This window comes from Rhinopithecus roxellana, chromosome 13 (genome assembly GCF_007565055.1).
Source record: "Rhinopithecus roxellana isolate Shanxi Qingling chromosome 13, ASM756505v1, whole genome shotgun sequence".
Classification (NCBI taxonomy): Eukaryota; Metazoa; Chordata; class Mammalia; order Primates; family Cercopithecidae; genus Rhinopithecus; species Rhinopithecus roxellana.
In genome coordinates, this window is record NC_044561.1 from 15,793,391 (window position 1) to 15,815,184 (window position 21,794).

The window sequence follows — 21,794 nt, forward strand, 5'->3', positions numbered from 1 at the left end:
TTTGTAGTACCAGATTTATTGCATCTCAGCCTGGAACAAGGGAGCAGTTAAGGAAACCAGAGGCAGCAGGAGCGTTGCTCATTAAGAGTGAAGTCTGCAGGCTCTACTGGAGAAGAAGCACACCCTTGCTTCCTTCTTTGGTGTAGAATTGTGGTCTGGTCTGTCTGTGGACCACACTTGATGTCTGAAGCAATATCTGGGTGAGAGTAACTTTGTGTTAAGATGCGTACCCAAGCTGGCCCGTCCAGGCAGAAGCTTTTCCTAATAGGCCTCAGGCAATGCTCGCAAATGTATTTATAACTGGTAGCTGGCATAAAAGACTATTTTAGATGTTATACAAATATAAAACTGAATCGCCTTGAATCATATATTGAGAAAATTATTCCTCTGAATGAGTTTTTATTATCTGCAGTTGGTGAAATTCTCTTTGGTGTAAATATGTCCTTAACATCTGTCTAACTCTTGCTAATCTCCCTTTGAACAAAAGAGAATAGGATATAGACTCACAGGCTTTGGCTGATTTTTGGAATTTGCAGGGCTCTGTCATTAACACGATTTCTTACCTTCCTGAGTTAGGAACCAAATGTGAAATGAGGCTCAGAAGTCGCACATATGAGGAATGAAATAGTCTCCTTTATTGCTGTTAGTCTTGAATACAGGATGTTCTTTCAACTGTGTCCACAAATAGGGCTCTCACTTATGTCTCCATGAATTGGACTTACCTCCGGGTCAGAGGCCAACCTGGACAATTGCAGGGTTTCCCACGTGGGCACACCATTTACTGCTTAGCACATCCCCCTAGAGAAGGAAGTCCAGAAACAGAAGGAGAGCAGACCTGCTTCCCTCTCCCAAATATGCAGGTCAGACGCACATTCCAATATTTACCTATTCCTGTGAGATGAATAAGTAAATACGATAAAATTTGCTCTTTAAAAGTTTACAATTTAGTGGTTGTTTAGTAAATTCACAGAATTGTGCAACTATCCTTGGTATTTAATATCAGAGCATTTTTATAACCTTAAAAAGAAATCCCCAGCCCCAATACTACTCATTTCCTCGTCTTCCCATCTCATACCAACCACTCATCTGCTTTCTGTCTTTTTGGATTTGCCTGTTCTGGACATTTCATGGAAGTGAAATCATAAAATATTTAGTCTTTTGGACTGGCTTTTTTCATTTGGCAGAATGTTGTCAGAGTTCATCCCTGATGTAGCATGTATCAGTTCTTCAGTTATTTCAATTATCCAGAAATATTCCATTGTATGGATATACCCCATTGCATTGTCCATTATCAACTGATGGCCATTTCAGTCCCCCCCCCCCGCCTTTTTTTTTTTTTTTTTTTTTTTAATTGAGACAGAGTCTTGCTTTGTTGCCCAGGCTGGAGCGCAATGGCGCGATCTCGGCACACTGCAACCTCTGCCTCTTGGGTTCAAGCAGTCCTCCTGCCTCAGTCTCCCAAGTAGCTTGGATTATAGGTGCCCACCACTATGCCCAGCTAATTTTTTTTTTTTTTTTTTAATTTTTGGGAGACACAGGGTTTGCCATCTTGGCCAGCCTGGTCTTGAACTCCTGACCTCAGGTGATCCACCCGCCTCCGCCTCCCAGAGTGCTGGGATTACTGAGCCACAGTGCCCGGCCATCCACTTCTTGACTATTATGAACAATTTTGCTAAGAATGTTCTGTATAAGCTTTTGTGTTGACATCTGTTTTCATATTTTTATAGATATTTTTATTTTTATGCTTCACTTTTTGAGAAATTGCCAAACTGTTTCTCCAAGCAGCTGCTTCATTTTACAGTTCCACCGGTAACCATTGAGGGTTCCAATATCTCCAAATTCTTAATCACCATTTGTTATATATCTTTTTTTTTTTTTTTTTTTTTTTGCCATTCTAGTGGGTAAGTAGCTTATTGTGGTTTTGATTTGCTTTTTCCTAATGATTAATGATGTTGAGTGTCGTTTCGTGTGCTTATTGGCCATTTGTATATCTTCTTTGAGAAAAGGTTATTTAAATCCTTTGCTCAATTTTTATTGGCTTACTTGTCCTTTTATTGTTTGAGCTGTAAAGTATCTTTATATATTGTGGATACAAGTTGCTTATCAAATATATGCTTGAAAATATTATCTGGTAGTTCTCACTTTCTTGATCATGTCCTGTGAAGCACAAAATTTCTTCCTCTTTTTTTTTTTTTGTCTTAATACTAATTTATTTCATATGGTTCCAAAGTTGGGGAAGTCTGAGATCAGGGTGCTGGTCTGAGATCAGGTTCTGGTAGGGACGGACCCCCTTCCTGGTTTGCAGATGGCCACCTTCTTGCTGTGTCTTCACATGGCAGACAGCAGAAAGAGAGAAAGCGTTTTTTAAAAATTATTTCAGTGAAATCTATTTTTTTTTCTTTCATGGTTTGCGCTTCAGGTATCATATCTAAGAAACAATTACTTAACCCAATGTTAAAAGATTTGCTCCTACATTTTTTTCTAAGTGCCTCTGTACCTAACTTCCAGGTAATTGTGTCAAGCTGTGGGCATTTGAATCTCTTTGGCAATGGTGTCAAACTGAGGGCATTTGGATCTTTTTGGTAATTATTCATTTGGTATTATTTATTCATTCTTTCCTTAAACAATCACTGAGTGTTTTTACCTGTAAGGGGCTGTAAAAAAGAAAAATCTAGGGATAAGGTTATTAACAAAATAAGGCACCCATGCTAAGATTCCATCTAGCAGGGAACAAAGAAGTAAATAGTAGATTATTTCAAAGACCTGAACTAAGGTTTGAGCATAGACTCAGCTGGAGCCACTAAGAAGGGCATCTATCACAGTGGAATGGCCTCCTCAGAGCCTTGGTGTCTAACTTGAGAACAGAAGGCCAGACGCAGTTAGTGGGGTGAAGTGTAGATGGTCCAGGAAAAGGCGACAGCATGGGCACAAGCCTGCCAGGAGAGCATGCTCAACCCTGGAACTGCACCCAAGACCAGCTAGATGCTCTCTAAGCACTGGGGTTGTAGAGGGAGTAAACAAGAGAGGAGGTAGTTTGTGAAGCTGGAGAGGCTCTATCCTCCACAGCTGACAGTCTCGTGGAGGGTAGGAGATAGTCTTGGAAGTTAACATGGAGATTTCCAGTAGTAATAAATGCTAGGAAGAAATTTGACGGGACAGTGGGATGGAGAGTGATGGGGGAGATGGGGCTGTGTTGGATGGGGTGGTCCTGGAAGGTTTCCCTGGGGATGTGGCTCTTGACTTTATTCCTGCAGGAAGAGCAGGAGCTGGTCACAGGCAAAACTGAGGGAGAAACGGCTGGCGTGCAGGGTTTAAGGAAGGGGTGTGAAGACATGAGTTTTGAGGGACAGATAGGGTGAGATCGCGGAAGGTCTTGTTTGCTGCATGCAAGAGGCTGGGGCTTATATATCGTACAGTGAGCAGGGGGTTGTGTGATTACATTAGAGCAAACATATGGCTTAGGGGCTAGAGGATATATCAGAGAGAGTAAGAGAGTCAGAAGAACAGTGAATATATTCATGAGAAAAAAGAGTGAATATATTCATGAGATATCCCCAAGGTTGGATAGGATAATGAAGCTAACATTTACTCACTTCCTGCCAGTCCTGGTTCTAAGTGCTGCATATGTTTTAGCTCAATCGATCTGACAATAACTATAAGGTAGGAGCTATTGTGATCAAGCCCATTTTGAAGATTTGGAAACTGAGACTCAGAGATGAAGAAGCTTTCCGAAGTTTGAACATTTGTTCATGACAGAACATGAACAAGTTAAGAAAAAAAAAAACAGGCAGTTGTGCTTTCAAGACCCAGCTCCTAACCATTAAGCTAAGCTGCCTTTCAGGGCTTGAGGTTGATTGAGTGTGTGGCATATAGCTGGGGAGGGGGCCCAGGGCGTGCCCCCATTTCTAGCTTATGAGGCTGGGTGAATGGGGCACCTTTAACCCAGGCAGGAAATTCAAGGGGAAACTTGCATAAGGGACCAAGAGAGGGAAAACTGATTTCTGTTTTGGAAATTGAGGACGCCACTCATCCATGCAGTCCTGCATAATAAACACAGGCCCCTGCTTACTGTGTCAGGCGGTGTTCTGGGAGCTAGGATGCAGCAGTAAATGCAAGACCCAGTCTCTGTCCTCAAGGAGTTTATATTCGAAAGAAGAGACAAGTCCCAGACAAACACTCCACAAATCATTGGAAACTTGGTGTGTAGTAGCATTGAAACTGGGGATTTCTTGATTCCCAGGGACCTGTGGGATGTGGAAGTGGGGCCATCTGGTTGGCAGTCAGATTTACAGGTTAAAGCTCAGGGGAACTATTTCGGCTCACACAGAAGCTCCAGGAAAGGTGGTTTGGGCGGTATTTTCAGGTGCTTGTGCCATGGCTCGGTGAGCCTAAAAGAAAAAGGCCACTGTCAGGAACTGCAGTCTGGGCCCAGACTCTTATCATGGTACCCAAAGTGGAATATTAATGGAACCCCTCCAGCATGCTGTCTGATAGGAGTCAGACACAGGCTGCTGATAGCCCGCCTTTGATTGCTGAGACAGTGTCAGCAAACTGCCAAGGTCTTGGTGTTCACCTGGGCTGAGGGGCTCATGTGTTTTCTGATTAAGCATTTTCATATTCTCAGGGAAGCTAATGAGACACTCTATTCCCTTTGACAATGCAGACACCTACTATTGCCATAAAGGTGAGGCTGAGGCTTCTTTCTGGGTTTACTCAGCCTTCTAGAGAGATGCTTTAAATAGACCAGAGGCAGAAGAAGATTGGAGGAGGAAGCCCCATCCTAATGTTTGCAGCATCTTTCTCTAGGGCTTGCTCCTCTTACCCCACACTGGTCCAACTTCTGCTCTGTAACCAGGTTAAAACTTCCCAGATTTATAACTTCTGTTTGCTCCTGCCGAGCCTCCAAACCTTGTCTGGCTGTTTCTCTGACAGAATGCAATTTGCAGTTCTTAGGAACTCACACATTCTAGCCCAGTCTGTCCTGAAGACGTGGTCTCTCTTTCTTCTTTTTATGCTCCCTATTTCTGGCATGAAGCAGGTGTCCAGTAAATGTTGTTGTATGATCCACCCAAATATGACTATTGTTCTTTCACAGACCTGCTCTGTACTTTGCCACCTTTGTTCCTTTCTTGTTCTATCAGAGTCTTCCCTTGGTATACAGCGGGGATTGGTTCCAGGAAACCCACGTATCTAGAATCTGCACATATTCAAGTCGTGTAGTCAGCCCTGTGGTACCTACCTCTGTTAGACGGTTCTTGTGTAAAGAAATACCTGAGGCCGGGTGCGGTAGCTCATTCCTGTAATCCCAGCACTTTGGCGGATCTTGAGGTCAAGAGTTCAAGACCAGCCTGGCCAACATGGTGAAACCCCATCGCTACTAAAAATACAAAAATTAGCTGGGTGTGGTGGCGGGCATCTGTATTCTCAGTTACATGGGAGGCTGAGGCAGGAGAATAACTTGAACCCAGGAGGCAGAGGTTGCAGTGAGCCAAGACCGTGCCACTGCACTCCAGCCTGGGCAATAAGAGTGAAACTCTGTCTCTGCGGGAGGCGGTGGGGGGGGGGGGGGTCTTGATACTGGGCAATTTAGAAAGAAAAGAGATTTAATTGGCTCACAGTTCTGCAGACTGCACAAGTATGGTGCTAGCATCTGCTTGGCCTCTGGGGAGGCCTCAGGGAGCATTTACTTATGTCAGAAGGTGAAGAGGAGCAGACATATCACATGGTGAAAGTAGGAGCAAGAGAGAGGGTGGGAGGTGCCACACCCTTTTAAACAGCCAGCTCACGTGAGAACTCACTCAGTATTGTGAGGACAGCACCAAGCCATTAGGAATCCGTCCCCATAACCCAGACATCTTCCATCAGGCTCCACCTTCAGTGCTGCGGATTACATATCAACATGAGATCTGAGTGGGGGAAAAATATCTAAACTATATCATTCCGCTCCTGGCCCCCCAAATGTCATGTCCTTCTCACATTTCAAAATACAATCATTGTTTCTCAGTAGCCTCCCAAAGTCTTATTCCATTCTTAACTCAAAAGTCCCAAGTTCAAAGTCCCATCTGGAGATGAGTTCCTTCTACCTATGAAACTGTAAAATAAAAAACGCAGTATTTATTTCCAAGATACAATGGTGGTACAGGCATGAGGTCAATACTTTCATTCCAAAAAGGAGAAACTGGCCAAAAGAAAGATGCTACAGGCCCCCACACAAGTCTGCAACCCAGCAGGGCAGTCATTAAATCTTAAAGCTCCAAAATAATTCTTGACTCCATGTCCCATATCTAGGGCACACTGGTGCAATGGGCAGGCTCCCAAAGCCTTGGGCAGGTACACTCCTGTGGCTTTGCCGTACATAGCCCCTGCAGCTCCTCTCATGGGTTGGAGATGAGTGCCTGTGGCTTTTCCAGGCACAAGGTGCATGTTGCCAGTGGATCTACCATTCTAGAACGTGGACGATAGTAGCCCCCTTCCCACAGCTCCACTAGGCAGTGTCCCAGAGGGGACTTTGTGTGGGGTCTCCAATCCCACATATACCCTAAGCAGTGCCCTAATAGAACATCTCTGGTGGGCTCTGCCCCTGTAGCAGGGTTCTGCATGAGCACCCAGGCTTTCTTATACATTCTCTGAAATCTGGTAGAGACTGCCAAGCCTCCTTCCCTCTTGCACTCTGCATCCTGACAGGCTTAACACCCCATGGAAGTTGCCAAGGTTTATAGCTTGCACTCTCTGAAGCTGCAGCCTGAGCTGTATCTTGGGCCCTTTGGGCTGAGGCTGGAACTGGAGGGGCCACGATGCAGAGCAGCCTTTTAGGATGGTGCAGGGCAATGGTGTCCTGGCCCAGGAAACCATTCTTTCCTCCTGGGACTCTGGACCTGTGATGGGAGGGGCAGCCTGGAAGACTTTTAAAATTGTCTTCAGGGCCTTTTTCCCATTGTCTTGGCTGTCAGTACCTTGCCCCTTTTTAGTTATGCCAAATATTTCTAGCAAGTTGTGGGTTCTTCTCCCCGCAACTCCACCGCCATCCTAAAAAGCCTTTTCTTTCTTTTCCACATGGTTGGGCTACAAAATTTCCAAATTTTTACACCCTGCTTCCCTCTTTAAGTTCCAACTTTTAGATTATTTCTTTTCTCCTCTATCTGGACACTTTGCTGCTTCGAAATTTCCTTTGCCAGATACCCTAGGTTGTCCTTCTTAAGTTAAAACTTCCACAGATCTCTAGGGCATGGACACAATACAGTCAAGTTCTTTGCTACAGCATATCAAGGGCGACTTTTAGTCAAGTTCCCAGTAAGTTCCTCATTCCCATCTGAGAACCTGTCAGCCTGGACTTCACTGTCCTTGTCACTATCTGCATTTTGACCACAACCATCAAACCAGTCTATAAGAAGTTCCAGACTTTCCCTCATCTTCCTGTCTTCTTCTGAGCCCTCCAAACTCTTTTAGCCCCTGTATGTTACCCAGATCCAGAGTTGCTTCCATATTTTCATATATGTTTATAGCAGTATCTCACTCCTGGTACCAGTTTTTCTGTGTTAGGCTGTTCTTGCATTGCTATAAACACCTGTGACTGGATAATTTATAAAGAAAAATGGTTTAATTGGCTCGTGATTCTGCAGGCAGTACAAGCATGGCACCAGCATCTCCTGGGCTTCTAGGGACACCTCAAGGAGTGTTTACTTATGGCAGAAAGTGAAGCAGGAACAGGCACATCACATGCAAGAGGAGAGTGGGAGCAAGAGAAAGTGTGGGCAGGTGCCACACTCTTTTTTTAGATAACCAGATCTTGAGAAAATTCACACCATGAGGACAGCATCAAGCCTTGAGGGATCCGCTGCCATGACCCAGACACTAACCATCAGGCCCCACCTCCAACATTTGCGATTACGTTTCAACGTGAGATTTGGTTGGGGAAAAGTGCTCAAACTATATCACTGCCTGTGGGAAAAATCAGCCCTCCGTATACTTGGGTTTCCCATTCCAGGTTTTGTTGAAAAAAATCCATAGGTAAGTGGACCCGTACAGTTCAACCCCGTGTTGCTCAAGGGTCACCTGTACTTCCTGCTTGAATACCTCCCTCTCTCCTCTTCCTTTACCCATTTAAAGCTCCAGTTTACTTGCCACATAGTTCATGGAAACCTCCCAGATTCTTCACTACCAAAATATCATCTCTCTCACTCTCAGCGCCACGTAGCTTTTGTGCTCCTCCTTGTAGAATCATCATGTATGGTTGTGCAGGTTGTGCTCCATCTAATTCTAAGAGTATCCTGCACATTATTACCCGTTAGTCTTTGTGGAAGGCTCCCTGGGAAGTGGGCCGTTCTCAAGCTGTGCAGTTGTGTGTGGCAGCCCAGCACAGAGGCGAATCCATGTTCTGATGTGTGTGGCCTTTTTTGTATTCTGTCTTCCTCTGACTCTCCAAGATTGCAAGCTGCCTGAAGAGAACACTCATAGCTCATTCATCACCTATATCCCTGTTGTAAATTATATGTAGTTATTGCTTAATAGCTCTTTGTTGGATATTTGTTCATTCAGCCCGTTTTTTTATCTGTGCTTGGAAGAACTAATTGAAAATACTTCATCGAACAGTCGATGCAAAAGTAGTAGAGGAAAAAAAAGCAGTATCGTAAGTTAATATTGATAATAGATAACCTGTATTGAAATCTTACCATATATCAGGTAGTACTTTACTAAGCACTTTATGTTTATTATGTCACTTTATCCTCACAATTATCCAATATAATATTCCTTGCTTCCCATGATCTCTCCTGCTTTGAAGATGAGGAAATTGAGGCCTTGAGAGATGAAGTGACTTGCTTATAGTCACTCAGCAGGTACTGCAGCCGGGATGCCAAGCCAGGCATTCTGGAACACAGCCCAAACTCCGAACTCTTGATAACGGAGTGTGCCATCAACTGTTTCTGCCCTCCTATGATGGTGGTTACAGTGATAACAGAAGGAGGGGCATTGGCTTTTTGTTGTTCTTACAAGAGTATCTGTGGAGGACCCATGAGTCACCAGGCTCTTTGCTGGATACTGTGGATGGAGATGAAAAGATGGTTTCTGTCCCCCGTGATCTCACAATAGGGACAGGGAGCCAGCGGTTTGAATCCGTATCATAATGCCTTCCTACAGATGGCAGGTGAGCTTTTCACACGAGGTGCAGAGTTAGCGGGAGAAAGACACAAGGAAGGGCTCACGGAAGGTTTCCAGGAGGAGGTGACTTACACAGGGAATTTTGAAGAATGACAGGAATTCATGGGGCTTCCAAGCAGGGAAGGGCATTCCATGGAGAGGGAACAGAAAGATATAGAAATGTGGGAAGTATGATGCGTTAGAGCAAATACAAGAAGCTTGGGCCTTTTATTATTGTCACCCCCTGGCTCAAATTAAGCTGCCCCTCCACTGTAGATGAACATGCAACTTGACCGTGCCATAGGCTTACCTTTATCCATTCTCCATTAATAAGACTCCATTATGGCAACTTGGCCTTGGGAGACAGTCGTGGAAACGGTGAGGGCCAAATGGACCATCTATATCCCAGTGACTTTGTCCTACTGCCTCTGACTTGGCCCTCAGGTAAGCCAATGGGCCAACACAGCATTGTCCCTTCATGCCACCAAACATCACCACGGCCCAGTGGCAGCTTCTTATAGGGCGTTTAGGGAAGCTGTAAGGAAGATATGCCCCTTTCCACTGAGCGTGGTGAGCGTGGATAATTTTATGGGAAAGTTGCAGTCTTTACGCAGTGGGTCCCGTGGGGAAATTCTGCAGTGCTGACTGCTTTTTGATTCGTTCATTCAGTTTATTACCCTCAGGCACCTGTCACGTGTATGGCGGGTTGACTTTCTTCAGGTCTAGACCCACCTATTCAGCAACAGCACTGGCTTTGCCACCCCCGCCTTCAGCTTGGTGTGCCCAATCCCAGACTCATGTCCTCCTCCACAGTGCCTTCCTCATCGTATCCCTGGTCCTGGAGCCGTTGCCACCCACCCAGGAACCCCAATGTTGCCCTCCGCTCCTCCTTCTCTTTTTTTTCTCATATCTAAGATCTGTTCTTCTGAAATCCTCTAGATTTAGCTTCCTTGTCGCTCTTCCTGGCATAGACACTGGTTTGGGTTTTTTTTTTTTTTTCTCTTTGAGACAGCGTTTCTCCCAGGCTGGAGCGCGATGGAGCAATTTCCGCTCACTGCAACCTCTGCCTCCTGGGTTCAAGTGATTTTCCTGCCTCAGCCTCCCAAGTAGCTGGGATTACAGGCATGCACCACCACGTCTGGCTAACTTTGTATTTTTAGTAGAGACGGGGTTTCTCCATGTTTCTCCATGTTGGTCAGGCTGGTCTCAAACTCCTGACCTCAGGTGACCCACCCGCCTCAGCCTCCCAAAGTGCTGGGATTACAGGTATGAGCCACGGCACCTGGCCAACACTTTTAATCAGATTCTCATTTCACACCCCCAAGTCTGATGATCTCCTAAATGACATGTCTACATCTGTTCCCCTCATCTGTCCACAACTCACCACCCATCGATCCATTCAGTTCACTTATTAAACTCTTCCTGTCTTCTAGGCACTGTGCTGTAGATCATGGATCTGTCCATTTGAACACATCTGATGTGATCCTTAACCTTGCGGAGCTCCCAGGGGGGTTGTAGACAAGTAGACAGGCAACCACTACCTAAGGACGAGTAGGTGGGTACATACGGCTGGGATAACAGTTAGGGCCCCTGACCTAGACATGGGGAGTCAGGAAAGGATTCTAGGAGCAAATGATGGTGGCCCTAAAGCGGACTAAGATAACCAAGTACTGAACGTGGAGGTGCAGGGTGGGCAAGACTGTGAGCTCCATGACAATGGGGACAGTGCAGGTGTGTCTGACTCACCACTGTGGCCCCCAGCATCCGGCTCATCCCCTGACAAATGGGGTGTTCTCAGTAAGGATTTATTGAATGAGCAACTGCGGGACAGTTCCCTGCAGAGCAAGCTGAACATGATAAGGCCCAGGGTGGAGAGACAGCACAGGGTAGGGGGTGGGAAACTGAGAGAGAGTCTGTATGTCTGGAACATAGGACAGGGCTGGGGAGTGACCAAGCCGACGGCTGGAAGCTAAAAAGCCAGTCATCCTGCCCCCAACACCTCCCTGAGGTCTAGTCTGTTTGTTTTTATTTTATTTATTTATTTATTTATTATTTATTTATTTGGAGACGGGGTCTTGCTCCGTCACCCGGGCTGGAGTGCAGTGGCACAATGTCGGCTCACTGCAGTCTCCACCTCCCAGGTTCAAGCAGTGTTCCTGCCTCAGCCTCCCAGGTAGCTGGGACTACAGGCAAGTGCCACCATGTCTGGCTAAATTTTTGTATTTTTAGTAGAGACGGGGTTTCACTGTGTTAGCCAGGATGGTCTCGATCTCCTGACCTCATTATCCGCCCACCTTGGCCTCCCAAAGTACTGGGATTACAGGTGTGAGCCACCACGCCCGGTCTGGACTGTTTCAATTAAACTTTCATTGCATTCTCATGTCCATCCTTCTCTGCTCCAACCGTGGAGCCCTGCTAAGCCCCACCACCCCCGGCCCCCACTCCTAATACACCCTGGGCCCAGCCTTTGTCTCCTGTTGCTCACCTCGGATTGCATCCCCTCTGCCGTCTCTTCTTGTCAAAGTCCTGTGTTTCCCTTTAGGGCACAGCTTCCCTCTCCTCTTACACGTCCTTCTGACCCCGTCAGAATTGGCTGCTGCTTTACTCCCATGGAACGTTGTGTTCTTTTGTAGTCCTTATCACATTCCGCGCCGTGCTTATATTTAACTGCGCTCATCTGTCTCTGAGCAGTATGAGCTCTTTGAGGTCAGCGGGCCGGGTCATTCTCATCTTTGTATTTGCCACAGTGCTCTATTGCTAGTCGGTACTCATGCCATGAATGAGTTACGCTGTAACTCATGGCATTAGGCTGTATGTCATTACTTGTAGTAGCGCAATAGTATTTATGCCAGTAGTTCTTGACTGACGTATTGTTTTGTGTCTAGCCGGTTCCTCATTAGGGCACATCTGCTATTGATTATTATCCCATGTTTATTTTTGATGTGCCATAGTTTGCACTTCTTATCGTATTTAATCAACACAGCAGCCTTATGAGAAGGTGTTTCTCCACATTTTCCAGAATGCAGAAATAGCAGTGCAAAGGGGTAAGTGACATGCTTAAGATTCCCACTCATAAATTTCAGACCTGGGTTTGAAACCCATTTCCATTTAACTCCGGAAGTTTTGCCCTTGCGTAATGCTCTTTGATGTTTTGGGTGCTGCCTCAGTAAAAGCAGCATCAGACATCTCAGCTCCTAACTGAAAGTGTTCAGGGCATAATGAGGTTGTTTCCCACCAGAATCTGATTTTATTACCAAAAGTATTAAAGTAATCACTTTGTTAGCACAAAATCCACTTTGGTCTGAGTTCTGGCCACCAAGGCTTTCTGTAGAGGCTGGAGGCCATTGGCCTGGTATACAATCTGAAAGTGGTCTATTTTGGATGAGTAAAAGCTATAGAAATATTAAAAGGGTGGATCACGAGGTCAGGAGATCGAGACCCTCCTGGCTAACACGGTGAAACCCCGTCTCTACTAAAAATACAAAAAACTAGCCGGGCGAGGTGGCGGGCGCCTGTAGTCCCAGCTACTGGGAGGCTGAGGCGGGAGAATGGCGGGAACCCGGGAGGCGGAGCTTGCAGTGAGCGGAGATCGCGCCACTGCACTCCAGCCTGGGCGACACAGCGAAACTCCATCTCAAAAAAAAAAAAAAAAAGGCAAGCTGACACTGGGCGATGGGATCTCCGGATGACTCCGTCTTAAAGCCTTATTTTCTTTTGGAGAGGAACAAGCAGAAGACTGAATTTACACCATGCTGTGAGAGAAGTCTCTTGCCAGCCGCCTGCAGCCAGTCTAAAAAACTTACCCTATGTTGATGTGTTTCTGCGTTAAGGCTGATAAGTCCAGGTGGCAGATATAAAGGTTGACCAAATTGTTAACACATGCTCTACTTACGACTTTCAGGAAAAAAATGAATATCCTCATAACAGGTATGGCATTTGGCCTGAATTGGGTGTCAGTAGTGATCGGTGGTTGGTTGTCACTTCTCTGAATCACGGAGGTTGGGTGAGATGCCTTCTCTCCTTTTCAGCTCCTGCAGCCTCACCAGTGAGTACTGGTTTTGTAACATGCCAGATTTACTCTCGCAATTCCCTTTAGAAAGGAGCCCCGCCATAGGAACTGTGAAGAGTGTGTTTTTGCAGCTGTGATTCAAAGAGCCTTACATCTCTGCCTGACCCTTCCTTCTCACACTCCCCACAGACGGAACCCTCTGCACTTCCACCTTATTGCTGACTCCATTGCGGAGCAGATCCTGGCCACGCTCTTCCAGACCTGGATGGTGCCCGCCGTGCGTGTGGACTTCTACAATGCAGACGAGCTCAAGGTATGGGCAGGAGGGGAGGCACCTCCGTGATCTCCTCTAGCTGGAAGCGGTACTACTTGTGGTTTAGTAGACTGTAGCAATGCCAGAAATCTCAGCTCCTAACTGAAAGTGCCTACGGCGTAATGAGGTTGTTTGCCACCAGAATTTGATTTTATTATCAAAAGTATTAAAGTAACCACTTTGTGTGCACAGAATCCACTTTGGTCTGAGTTTTGACCACCAAGTCTTTGTGGAGACGCTGGAGGCCATTGTTCTGGTGTAGAATCTGAAAGTGGTCTATGGTAGCTGTCATCTAGAGAGTTCTATTACCCAGTGAAGTAAGTGCTAAACTCAGACCCCCATGGGCTGGAGTTTAAATCTGCGTAATGTCACTTACTGGTCAAAAGACACAAAGTAAACCACGCACCTCTGCTGGACCTGTTTTCTCATCAGTAGAAAAGGTGGATGAAATACCAAACTCATGGGGATAATTAAGAGACTCAAATGCGAGAATATATTTGAATGTGCTTTAAAAAGACACTGGTGAATAAATATTAAAGGTTATGTCAGGCTGGAGGGATTTCAACCAAATGAAACCTTTTTGGTCATCTCATCACCTTACAATTTTTTTGTAGTACCATTTCGCTTGCATCATGTTGAGACCCACAGACCAATTAAGAAGTCCTGAATATTCTGGCTCTTGATTCTACTTCCGGTCTTGTCACTGGCATTCCTGTAAACCTTTACTATTCCTTTAACTCTAAGTAGCAGAGCACACCTCTGGTTCCCTTTGCCCCCTCTTCTGTGTTTGAGTCTTTGCTTATTCTGTTCCTTCCATCTGATATGCCCTTCCCACCTATCTTGCCACAACTCCTGTTCATCGTTCAGGACTCAGCTGCGGTGCCAACTCCTCTTAAGAAACACCTGACTTTCACAGGAAAGAGGAAGACATTTTTTGTTCACTTCTCTGTCTACTGGACCCTTCTTAATGGGATAGGAGGAGAGGAGCCACATCTTCTTTTCTGTATTTCTGGTGCATAGTAGGTACCTGCTAATGCTTGTGGATTTAACAAATTGCTGTGATTAGAGGAACATGTAACTTTGCAGAAATACACTGATGCTCTGTCTCCGATCACCTTAGGAAGGACTTAACACCTAAGCATGAAGCTGACTCTGGCAAATTGCTTGTTCCAAACCTCATAAAACCATTATCTTTTCATTTTACAGCCATAACATTTTTAATAGATCACTGACATGCTGGCAGGCCAGAGTTTCCGATTTTCACATATTTCAGGCTCTGAGGTTGATGGAGATGTTCAGAATTTAGCATTTGGGGATTGTCGTGGTAATTTGCGTGCCATTCCAATCTATTCTGAGCTAAAATTGATTAACACTCTTAAAAAGGGAAAAACAAAATTTAGCAAATTGCTGCGCTAATTAAGGTGAAAGCAAGCCACTCTGTCTCCCAGGGTCTTAGTGCCAACACCATGGGGAAAAGCACCCTGGAAGGAGGAGCGGCAGCTGGTTCCGAAGGATGCCTCTGCCACTGCGTTCACCATTTGCCTTTCTTTCGGTCGGAGTCCAGTGCCACGTCCCCTGTGAGCCTGCACAGGGAAGACACCGAAGTGGGCTGGGCGTAATGGCTCATGCCTGTAATCCCAACACTTTAGGAGGCTGCGGTCGGGAAGATCACTTGAGCCCAGGAGTTTGAGACCAGCCGGGGCAATATAGTGAGACCCCCCACCTCTACAAAATATTTTAAAAATTATCCAAGTATGATGGCACACACCTGTAGTCAGTCGAAGCTGCTCTGGAGGCTGAGGCAGGTGCTCTGGAGGCACTTGAGCCCAGGAGTTTCAGACCAGCCTGGGAAACGTAGTGAGATGCCTGCCCCTACAAAAAGCTAGCTGGATGTGATGACTGCACTTGTAGTCCCAGCTACTCTGGAGGCTGAAAAAGGAAGCTCACTTGAGCCCAGGAGTTCAAGACTGCAGTGAACTATGATCGTACCACTGTATGCCAGCCTGGGTGATAGAGCTGACATGGGGTACGATTGTAGTGGTATGCGGTATGATGTGGTATGATCATAGTGGTAAGATCATGGCTAAATGAATGTATCATTTTTTTTTCTCCAAAAAAAAAAAAAAAGAGGAAAAAAGGAAAAGAAAATACAAAGTGATTGGGGAAAAAACTAATTTCAAGTCCTGGTTTACTGCTGAAGAATTCTCTAACTGGTTTTGAACCTTGGTTCTCTCAGCTCTCAGATGGCTTGGGACTGAGCCACAAAGGAAGGGATGAGATAAGATGGCCCAGTGTACACAACATGGCAGGTTCTTAAAAATGCTTCATTCCACTTGCAGCTAAGGCCAGAATGACTTAAAATGCACTTGGGTGGTGTGGCCTGTTGTGAAATCCATCAATAGCTAAGAAGTGGAAGGAGTAAGGTACTGTGGACTGGAATTCCCTCCTGGAAGCCCCTTCCGTGAGGTCTCGGATGAAAGGGGAGAAGGGGAGGAAACACTGATGCTCTGACTCTGTCATGCCTACTTTAATCCAGGGAGACCAGCTGTCTATTATTTTACATGCTGGCTTTTTTTTTTTTAATACATCCGAAATGAATCCTTCATAGCTTAAAAAATGATAATTTAGAAAATACAATCTGATACGTTCAGAAGAATATTGTCTCTAGAGTCCTGTCCTCTAACCCGATCTCTACTATTGAAGACTTCATTGAAGTTTCCTGACACCTGCTTTTTATTCCCCTACCAATTAACCACCTATCTCTCTCACATTCCTGAGTCCCCTGAGAGCGTTGTCAGAATCCAGTACAACAGTGAGTATGAAAGTATTTATAAAAAGTAATTTTTTCATAATAATAATATGATTTATGGCAAAGCCAGGATGAAAACCCAGACCTGACTTCATGATCTATTAGATGTATTATAATACATCTGTCTATGTATTAGTTTATACATAACCCAGATCAACAACTCCAAAGCCATGATCTGCCTACTCCACCAGCTTGACAACCCCCTCTGCAGTGGCATCGCCATCTGCTTAGTTGCTGATACGGAACTGAGAGCTCATCTTTGTCCCTTTCTCTTGCCCCGGGTCTAACCACATCACATCCTAGTGTGGCTCCACCACCCACTGCACCTACCTAGTCCATGCTTTGTGATCTTTCCCCAGCACAATGGCAAGTGTTTTTCAGACTAGTCTCCTCCCACCACTGCTCACCTCTCCTCCCCCATATCTTTTCTCTCATTAGCAAAAGTCAGCTTTCCAAAAACAAGTGCAGTCATGCCACTCTTTTCCTCTGGGTAAAACCTTCCCTGGTTTCCTACTGCTGTGAGATAGAGGCCATAGTGTGTGTTTGTTTGTTTGTTTTTTGCAGATGGAGTCTCGCTGTGTCGCCCAGGCTGGAGTGCAGTGGCATGATCTCGGCTCACTGAAACCTCCACCTCCTGGGTTCAAGCGATTCTCCTGCCTCGGCCTCCTGAGTAGAGTAGCTGGGACCACAGGTGCGCACCACCGGGCCCAGCTAATTTTTATATTTTTAGTAAAGACAGGGTTTCACCAGGTTGGCCAGGTTGGTCTCGAACTCCTGTCCTCAAGTGATCCGTCTACCTCAAGTGATCCACCTACCTCAGTCTCCCAAAGTGCTGGGATTATGAGCATGAGCCACTGCCCCCAGCCGAGGCCACAGTTCTTAACCGAGTCGCATCTCTCTGTAGACTCTGGCTCCTGCCTCTTTCTAAGGTGTACTCGCACCACTTGTGTCCTTCCTTACTCTCCAGTCCTGCAGATTCACTTTGCTCCTTCTTTCCCACCAGAGCACCTTTGAACAGGTGATTTCTCCTATTTATTAAACCGTTCCTCCCCATTGCTAACGAATAACAAGTTCTTTTGCTAAAGTTACATGTACTCAGGGAAACTTTCCCTGCCTTTATCATTTCATTGGGGTTGCTTTGTTACATGTTCTCCTAGAATCACATACATTTCTTCGGTAAACTCAACACACAGAGTATTATTTCATGCTTTTGTGTGATGAGCTAATACATGTCTGTCTGTCTCCTATACTGTAAGCTCCCAAACCAGGATCACGTCTGTTTTTCACCACCTTTGTATCCCAAATGCCTGGTGTAAGGCTTTTAAAGATGTTTGCTAAAACATTTTTCAAAGAAGTTTTATAGATGTGTGCTACAACTTATAAAAATGCTTGCTAAATGACTGGCTTGTAAAGATGTTTATTAAATGACTGATACACAATGAATTTAGAGCTGGATCCCTAAGAATAATAAAACCAATGGCAAGGAGTTTCTCTATCACTGTCAGGCCCAGGAGTTCACGTTTCTTTATCACTGTGGAGCCCAGGATCACCACATTCCTAATACCTGTTTGTGTCCTGGAGGCTTGTGTGGGCAGCTAGGAGTTTGCCCACCAGCCACCCTGAAGTCGCATAGATAAGGCCTCTCCATTTGCACCAGCTCACCTCCTAAGAGCAGTTCTGGGACAGGTGAGTGAGTGTCTTTCCATGACAGGTATGCTAGGAAGGAAACACATTAAAACACCATCCAGTAGACGGCCTCAGGGAAGGAGAAAGAACAGGAGAGAAATGGCCTTGTGCTGTGGTCTGTAGTTGAGTTCAGGAAACAAGTCAGACGGTACCCTCAGCAGACACATGTGACGGTCTCCCCCGATATAGCTCCAAGAAATCACTTGGTACAGCTGTTGGAAATGGCATTTCTCAGAAATGCTCCTGTGGGCCCCTTATGAAATCTGTTAGTACTGGAGAATGAAGTAATAGGGAACAGGAAATTTGTGAGGGATCGGGCATGATTATAAATGAACTGTGGGAAATTCGCAGTGGACCGGTGCACTTCCCTCTGTAATGACCAATTAGGGCGGGATTTGCAAGTAGTGATGGCTCAGCCTGCCTATCTCGGTGGCCTGTGAAATGCTCATTGGTCTTCCCGATGTTTACATGGCCCATTTGTTTCCGGCCTCCAAGTCCTGGTACCAACCGGCTACCAGGACTGAAGGTGCCTCTCCTCTGAACTCTACTCAAAACATGCAGCTCCTGTCTACAGGAGGAGAACTTATTTTTGCGTAGAGCTTTGTCAGTGGTGCGTGCTGTCACTCATTTCTCATGACGAACCTGGGGGTTGGAAAGAGAAGTATGATTACCTCCATCTCACAGATAATTCTTAAGTTCAAGTGCGGGGTTGAAGAGCATTTGCTGAAGATTAGGCTGCTAACAAGTGCTGACGCTGATATTCGACTTTTCCCTTCCCAGATGAAATGACATGAGATAGAGGATTGTATAATTCAGTAGGCATGGATGTGCCGGAGATCTTAAGGGAAGTTGAAAGACATGGGCCACAGCCCCTGGGAAATGACTGTTGGTTATGACCATCGATTTGCACTTGAATTCAAAATTCCTCTTTTCCATGACTTTGGATCCCACAGGCTGTGATCTAACATCTATTGCTTAAGAATCACTTAATCATTGTGGGAGACAGTGTGGTAATTCCTCAAGGATCTAGAACCAGAACTACCATTTAACTCAGCAATCCCATTACTGGGTATATACCCAAAGGATTTTAAATCATTCTACTGTAAAGATACATGCACATGTATGTTTATTGCGGCACTGTTCACAATAGCAAAGACTTGAAACTGACCCACATGCCCATCAATGATAGACTGGGTAAAGAAAATGTGACACATATATACCATGGAATACTATGCAGCCTTTAAAAAGGATAAGTTCGTGTCCTTTGCAGGGACATGGATGAAGCTGGAAACCATCATTCTCAGTAAACTACACAGGAACAGAAAACCAAACACCGCATGTTCTCACTCGTAAGGGAGTTGAACAATGAGAACACATGGACACAGTGAGGGGAACATCACACACCGGGGCCTGTCAGAGGGTTGGGATTGGGGGAGGGATAGCATTAGGAGAAGTCCCTAATGTAGATGATGTGTTGACGGGTGCAGCAAACCACCATAGCACGTGTATCCCCGTATAACAAAACTGTATGTTCTGCACATGTATCCCAGAACTTTAAGTATAATAATAATAAAAAAGAATCATTTACTTCATTTCTCATGTTTTACATGGTTCTCTCATGGTCTGTTTCTCACAACACCTCTATGGACTAGGTCCTGTTGTTATTCCCACTGTACATACAAAGGAACCAAGACATAGGGGAGTTAACTAACTCCAAATCACGTAGCTGGTACATGGCAGAGCCAGGGTGAATATCCAGAACTGTCTGACTCCAGAATCTGTGCCCTTTATCCTATGTCCTATTTCCCTCTCTGTGGCTTATTTCAGTTCAGTTACTGTCATTGTGTCTAGACAAGGACTCTCTGAGCTTTTGCGAGGGGGGTTCCTTCTCTGGCTGTTACTAAAGAACCAGTACATTAAGCATGGCCCCTGCGTGGAAGGCCTGCTGGGAATGGTACTTCCTGTAGGGGATAAAAGGGAGTCCTTCTAAGGATGCTGCTGAGAATAGGGATGGCCCTGTCACTTCCATCCAAGGATCCTATTCTAAACTAACAGTCATCACTCTAGACAGTTGGCTTTAAATCGGGAAAACATTTCTTGCCAGTTTTCAGACAAGGCCCTACATGTCTACCAGCCTTTGATCTTGCCCCAGCTGGCCCAGAAAGTCACCCCCATGCCATCACTGGGGTGCGCATGATCCCGAGCTCAGGAAGGGAAGCGGCAGGGCAGTGGCTGTTTCATGATTCACCTGTCCAGCTGGGAACCCTAATTTATCTCCTTTTCTCTTAGCCCCGATGCCCGCTTGTTACCAACATCAGAAAGATGATGAAGTGAGATTCAGGACTGTGGTTGCAGAAAATATTGATGGTGGAACTCTAAAAATTGGCCTCCTACTCATCCTTAATTGCCTTTGTGCTGGTCTCTATGGAGGATGACAGAGGTTGTCTTCAGATAACTCATCTTTCAGCCCCCTGCCATCCTTTAGGAGGCAGACTCATTGTTCCTCGCAAGTAGGGGGTGGGTAAGCTGCTGCCTACCCTGTCTGTTTCCTGGGAAGCTATGCTTCCTGAATACTGGACATTTTCTTCTGGGAGAGACTGAAGAGAACATGAAATCATAGGATTCTAGCATGGGAAGGAGGCTTAATACTTACAGTTTGTTGTTGTTGTTGTTGTTTTTGATGAATTAGGCAAAGAAGGGCAACTGAATTGCCCAACAAGATATCACATATGTTTCTTTCTAACATATATGTTTTCCCAGAATGGGATCTGGGTTTTCTGGCTGCTGAGCCTGGTTTATAGTTCAATGGGGACCACACTTAACAATGGTTGAACTTCAGGTGCTGTGACCAAATGCTCTCATGAGGCTGGAGCAGTTCCAGTGAAGCTGGGCCTGCAGAGGAAAGACAGAAGATGTAGATATGTCTCATGGAAGGGCATTATCTGCTCTGGGATGCCCTGTAGAAACATGAGAAATGCAGTAAGGTGTGTGTGGCCTTCCGAATCCCCCAGATGACTAATAATGTGGTAATACCCAGAGCAATGGACAGAGGTGAATAAATAGCCTATCAAAATGGTTATTTCTGGCTCTTCTTTACTGGTGAAGATTAAATGCAGTTAAATGAGGACTTGTAATGGAAAGCAATGCTTGGCACATAATAGGCACTCAACAAATCCTGCTTTCTTCTTTTTGTTCCTAATGTGGCTGCCTTTCATATATTTAAAGATGACTGTAATTAACTTCTTAAATCTTTTCTAAGCCCACCATGTCAACCCTTCCTCTTCTCCTCCAACAATGACTGCCGACCTCTCATCAGAGGGTCTACATTATGGCTTATTTTTCTAGAATAGTTGATGGATTGATGCTCTTGTTCCTTCTTTCCTTTGTGGTCCTGTGTTATTCGGCAGGGTGACAGAGGTTAAATATTATGTGCAGGTCTGGAAAAATTACCACTTTCCCATTTTCTTTATTGTTTTATTGGTTCTTGGATTATCTGTGTGGTTTCTGAATGTGAAGCCTGGTTCTGTAAGGTCAGCAGTGTACTTCTGGCCTCTGTCATGGGCTTTTCTCTCTCACACAATGAGGGCAAGATCACAGAATGGACATGGAAAAACGTAAAGCACTTGAAAGCATACCTTTGTGTATTTATAAGACTGATGTTTGACTGTGAAATACTGGACATGGAAAATTTTAGACAATGAACGCAAACTCTAATCTGCATTAGAAAATAATCTTTTTATGTCATTTGTTCAATTCACTTTTTACACAGGCAGATTTTTCTTTATTTAACAGTCTTCTAATGAATGGGTCTTGTCCCCTTTTGAGAAGCATAGAATCTTAAT

At 45.2% G+C, this 21,794-nt stretch overlaps 1 protein-coding gene across 2 annotated transcripts in view; it reads left to right on the forward strand.

Annotated features, from left to right (window-relative positions):
* The window catches only part of LARGE1 (LARGE xylosyl- and glucuronyltransferase 1), a 634,203-nt gene that overhangs the window by 303,183 nt on the left and 309,226 nt on the right, over positions 1-21,794 (forward strand). For both annotated transcript variants that reach the window (XM_010371404.2, XM_030915190.1), the window contains one exon: positions 13,334-13,457. In XM_010371404.2, coding sequence (XP_010369706.1) covers positions 13,334-13,457 — 124 coding nt within the window. The remainder of the gene's footprint in view (positions 1-13,333; positions 13,458-21,794) is intronic.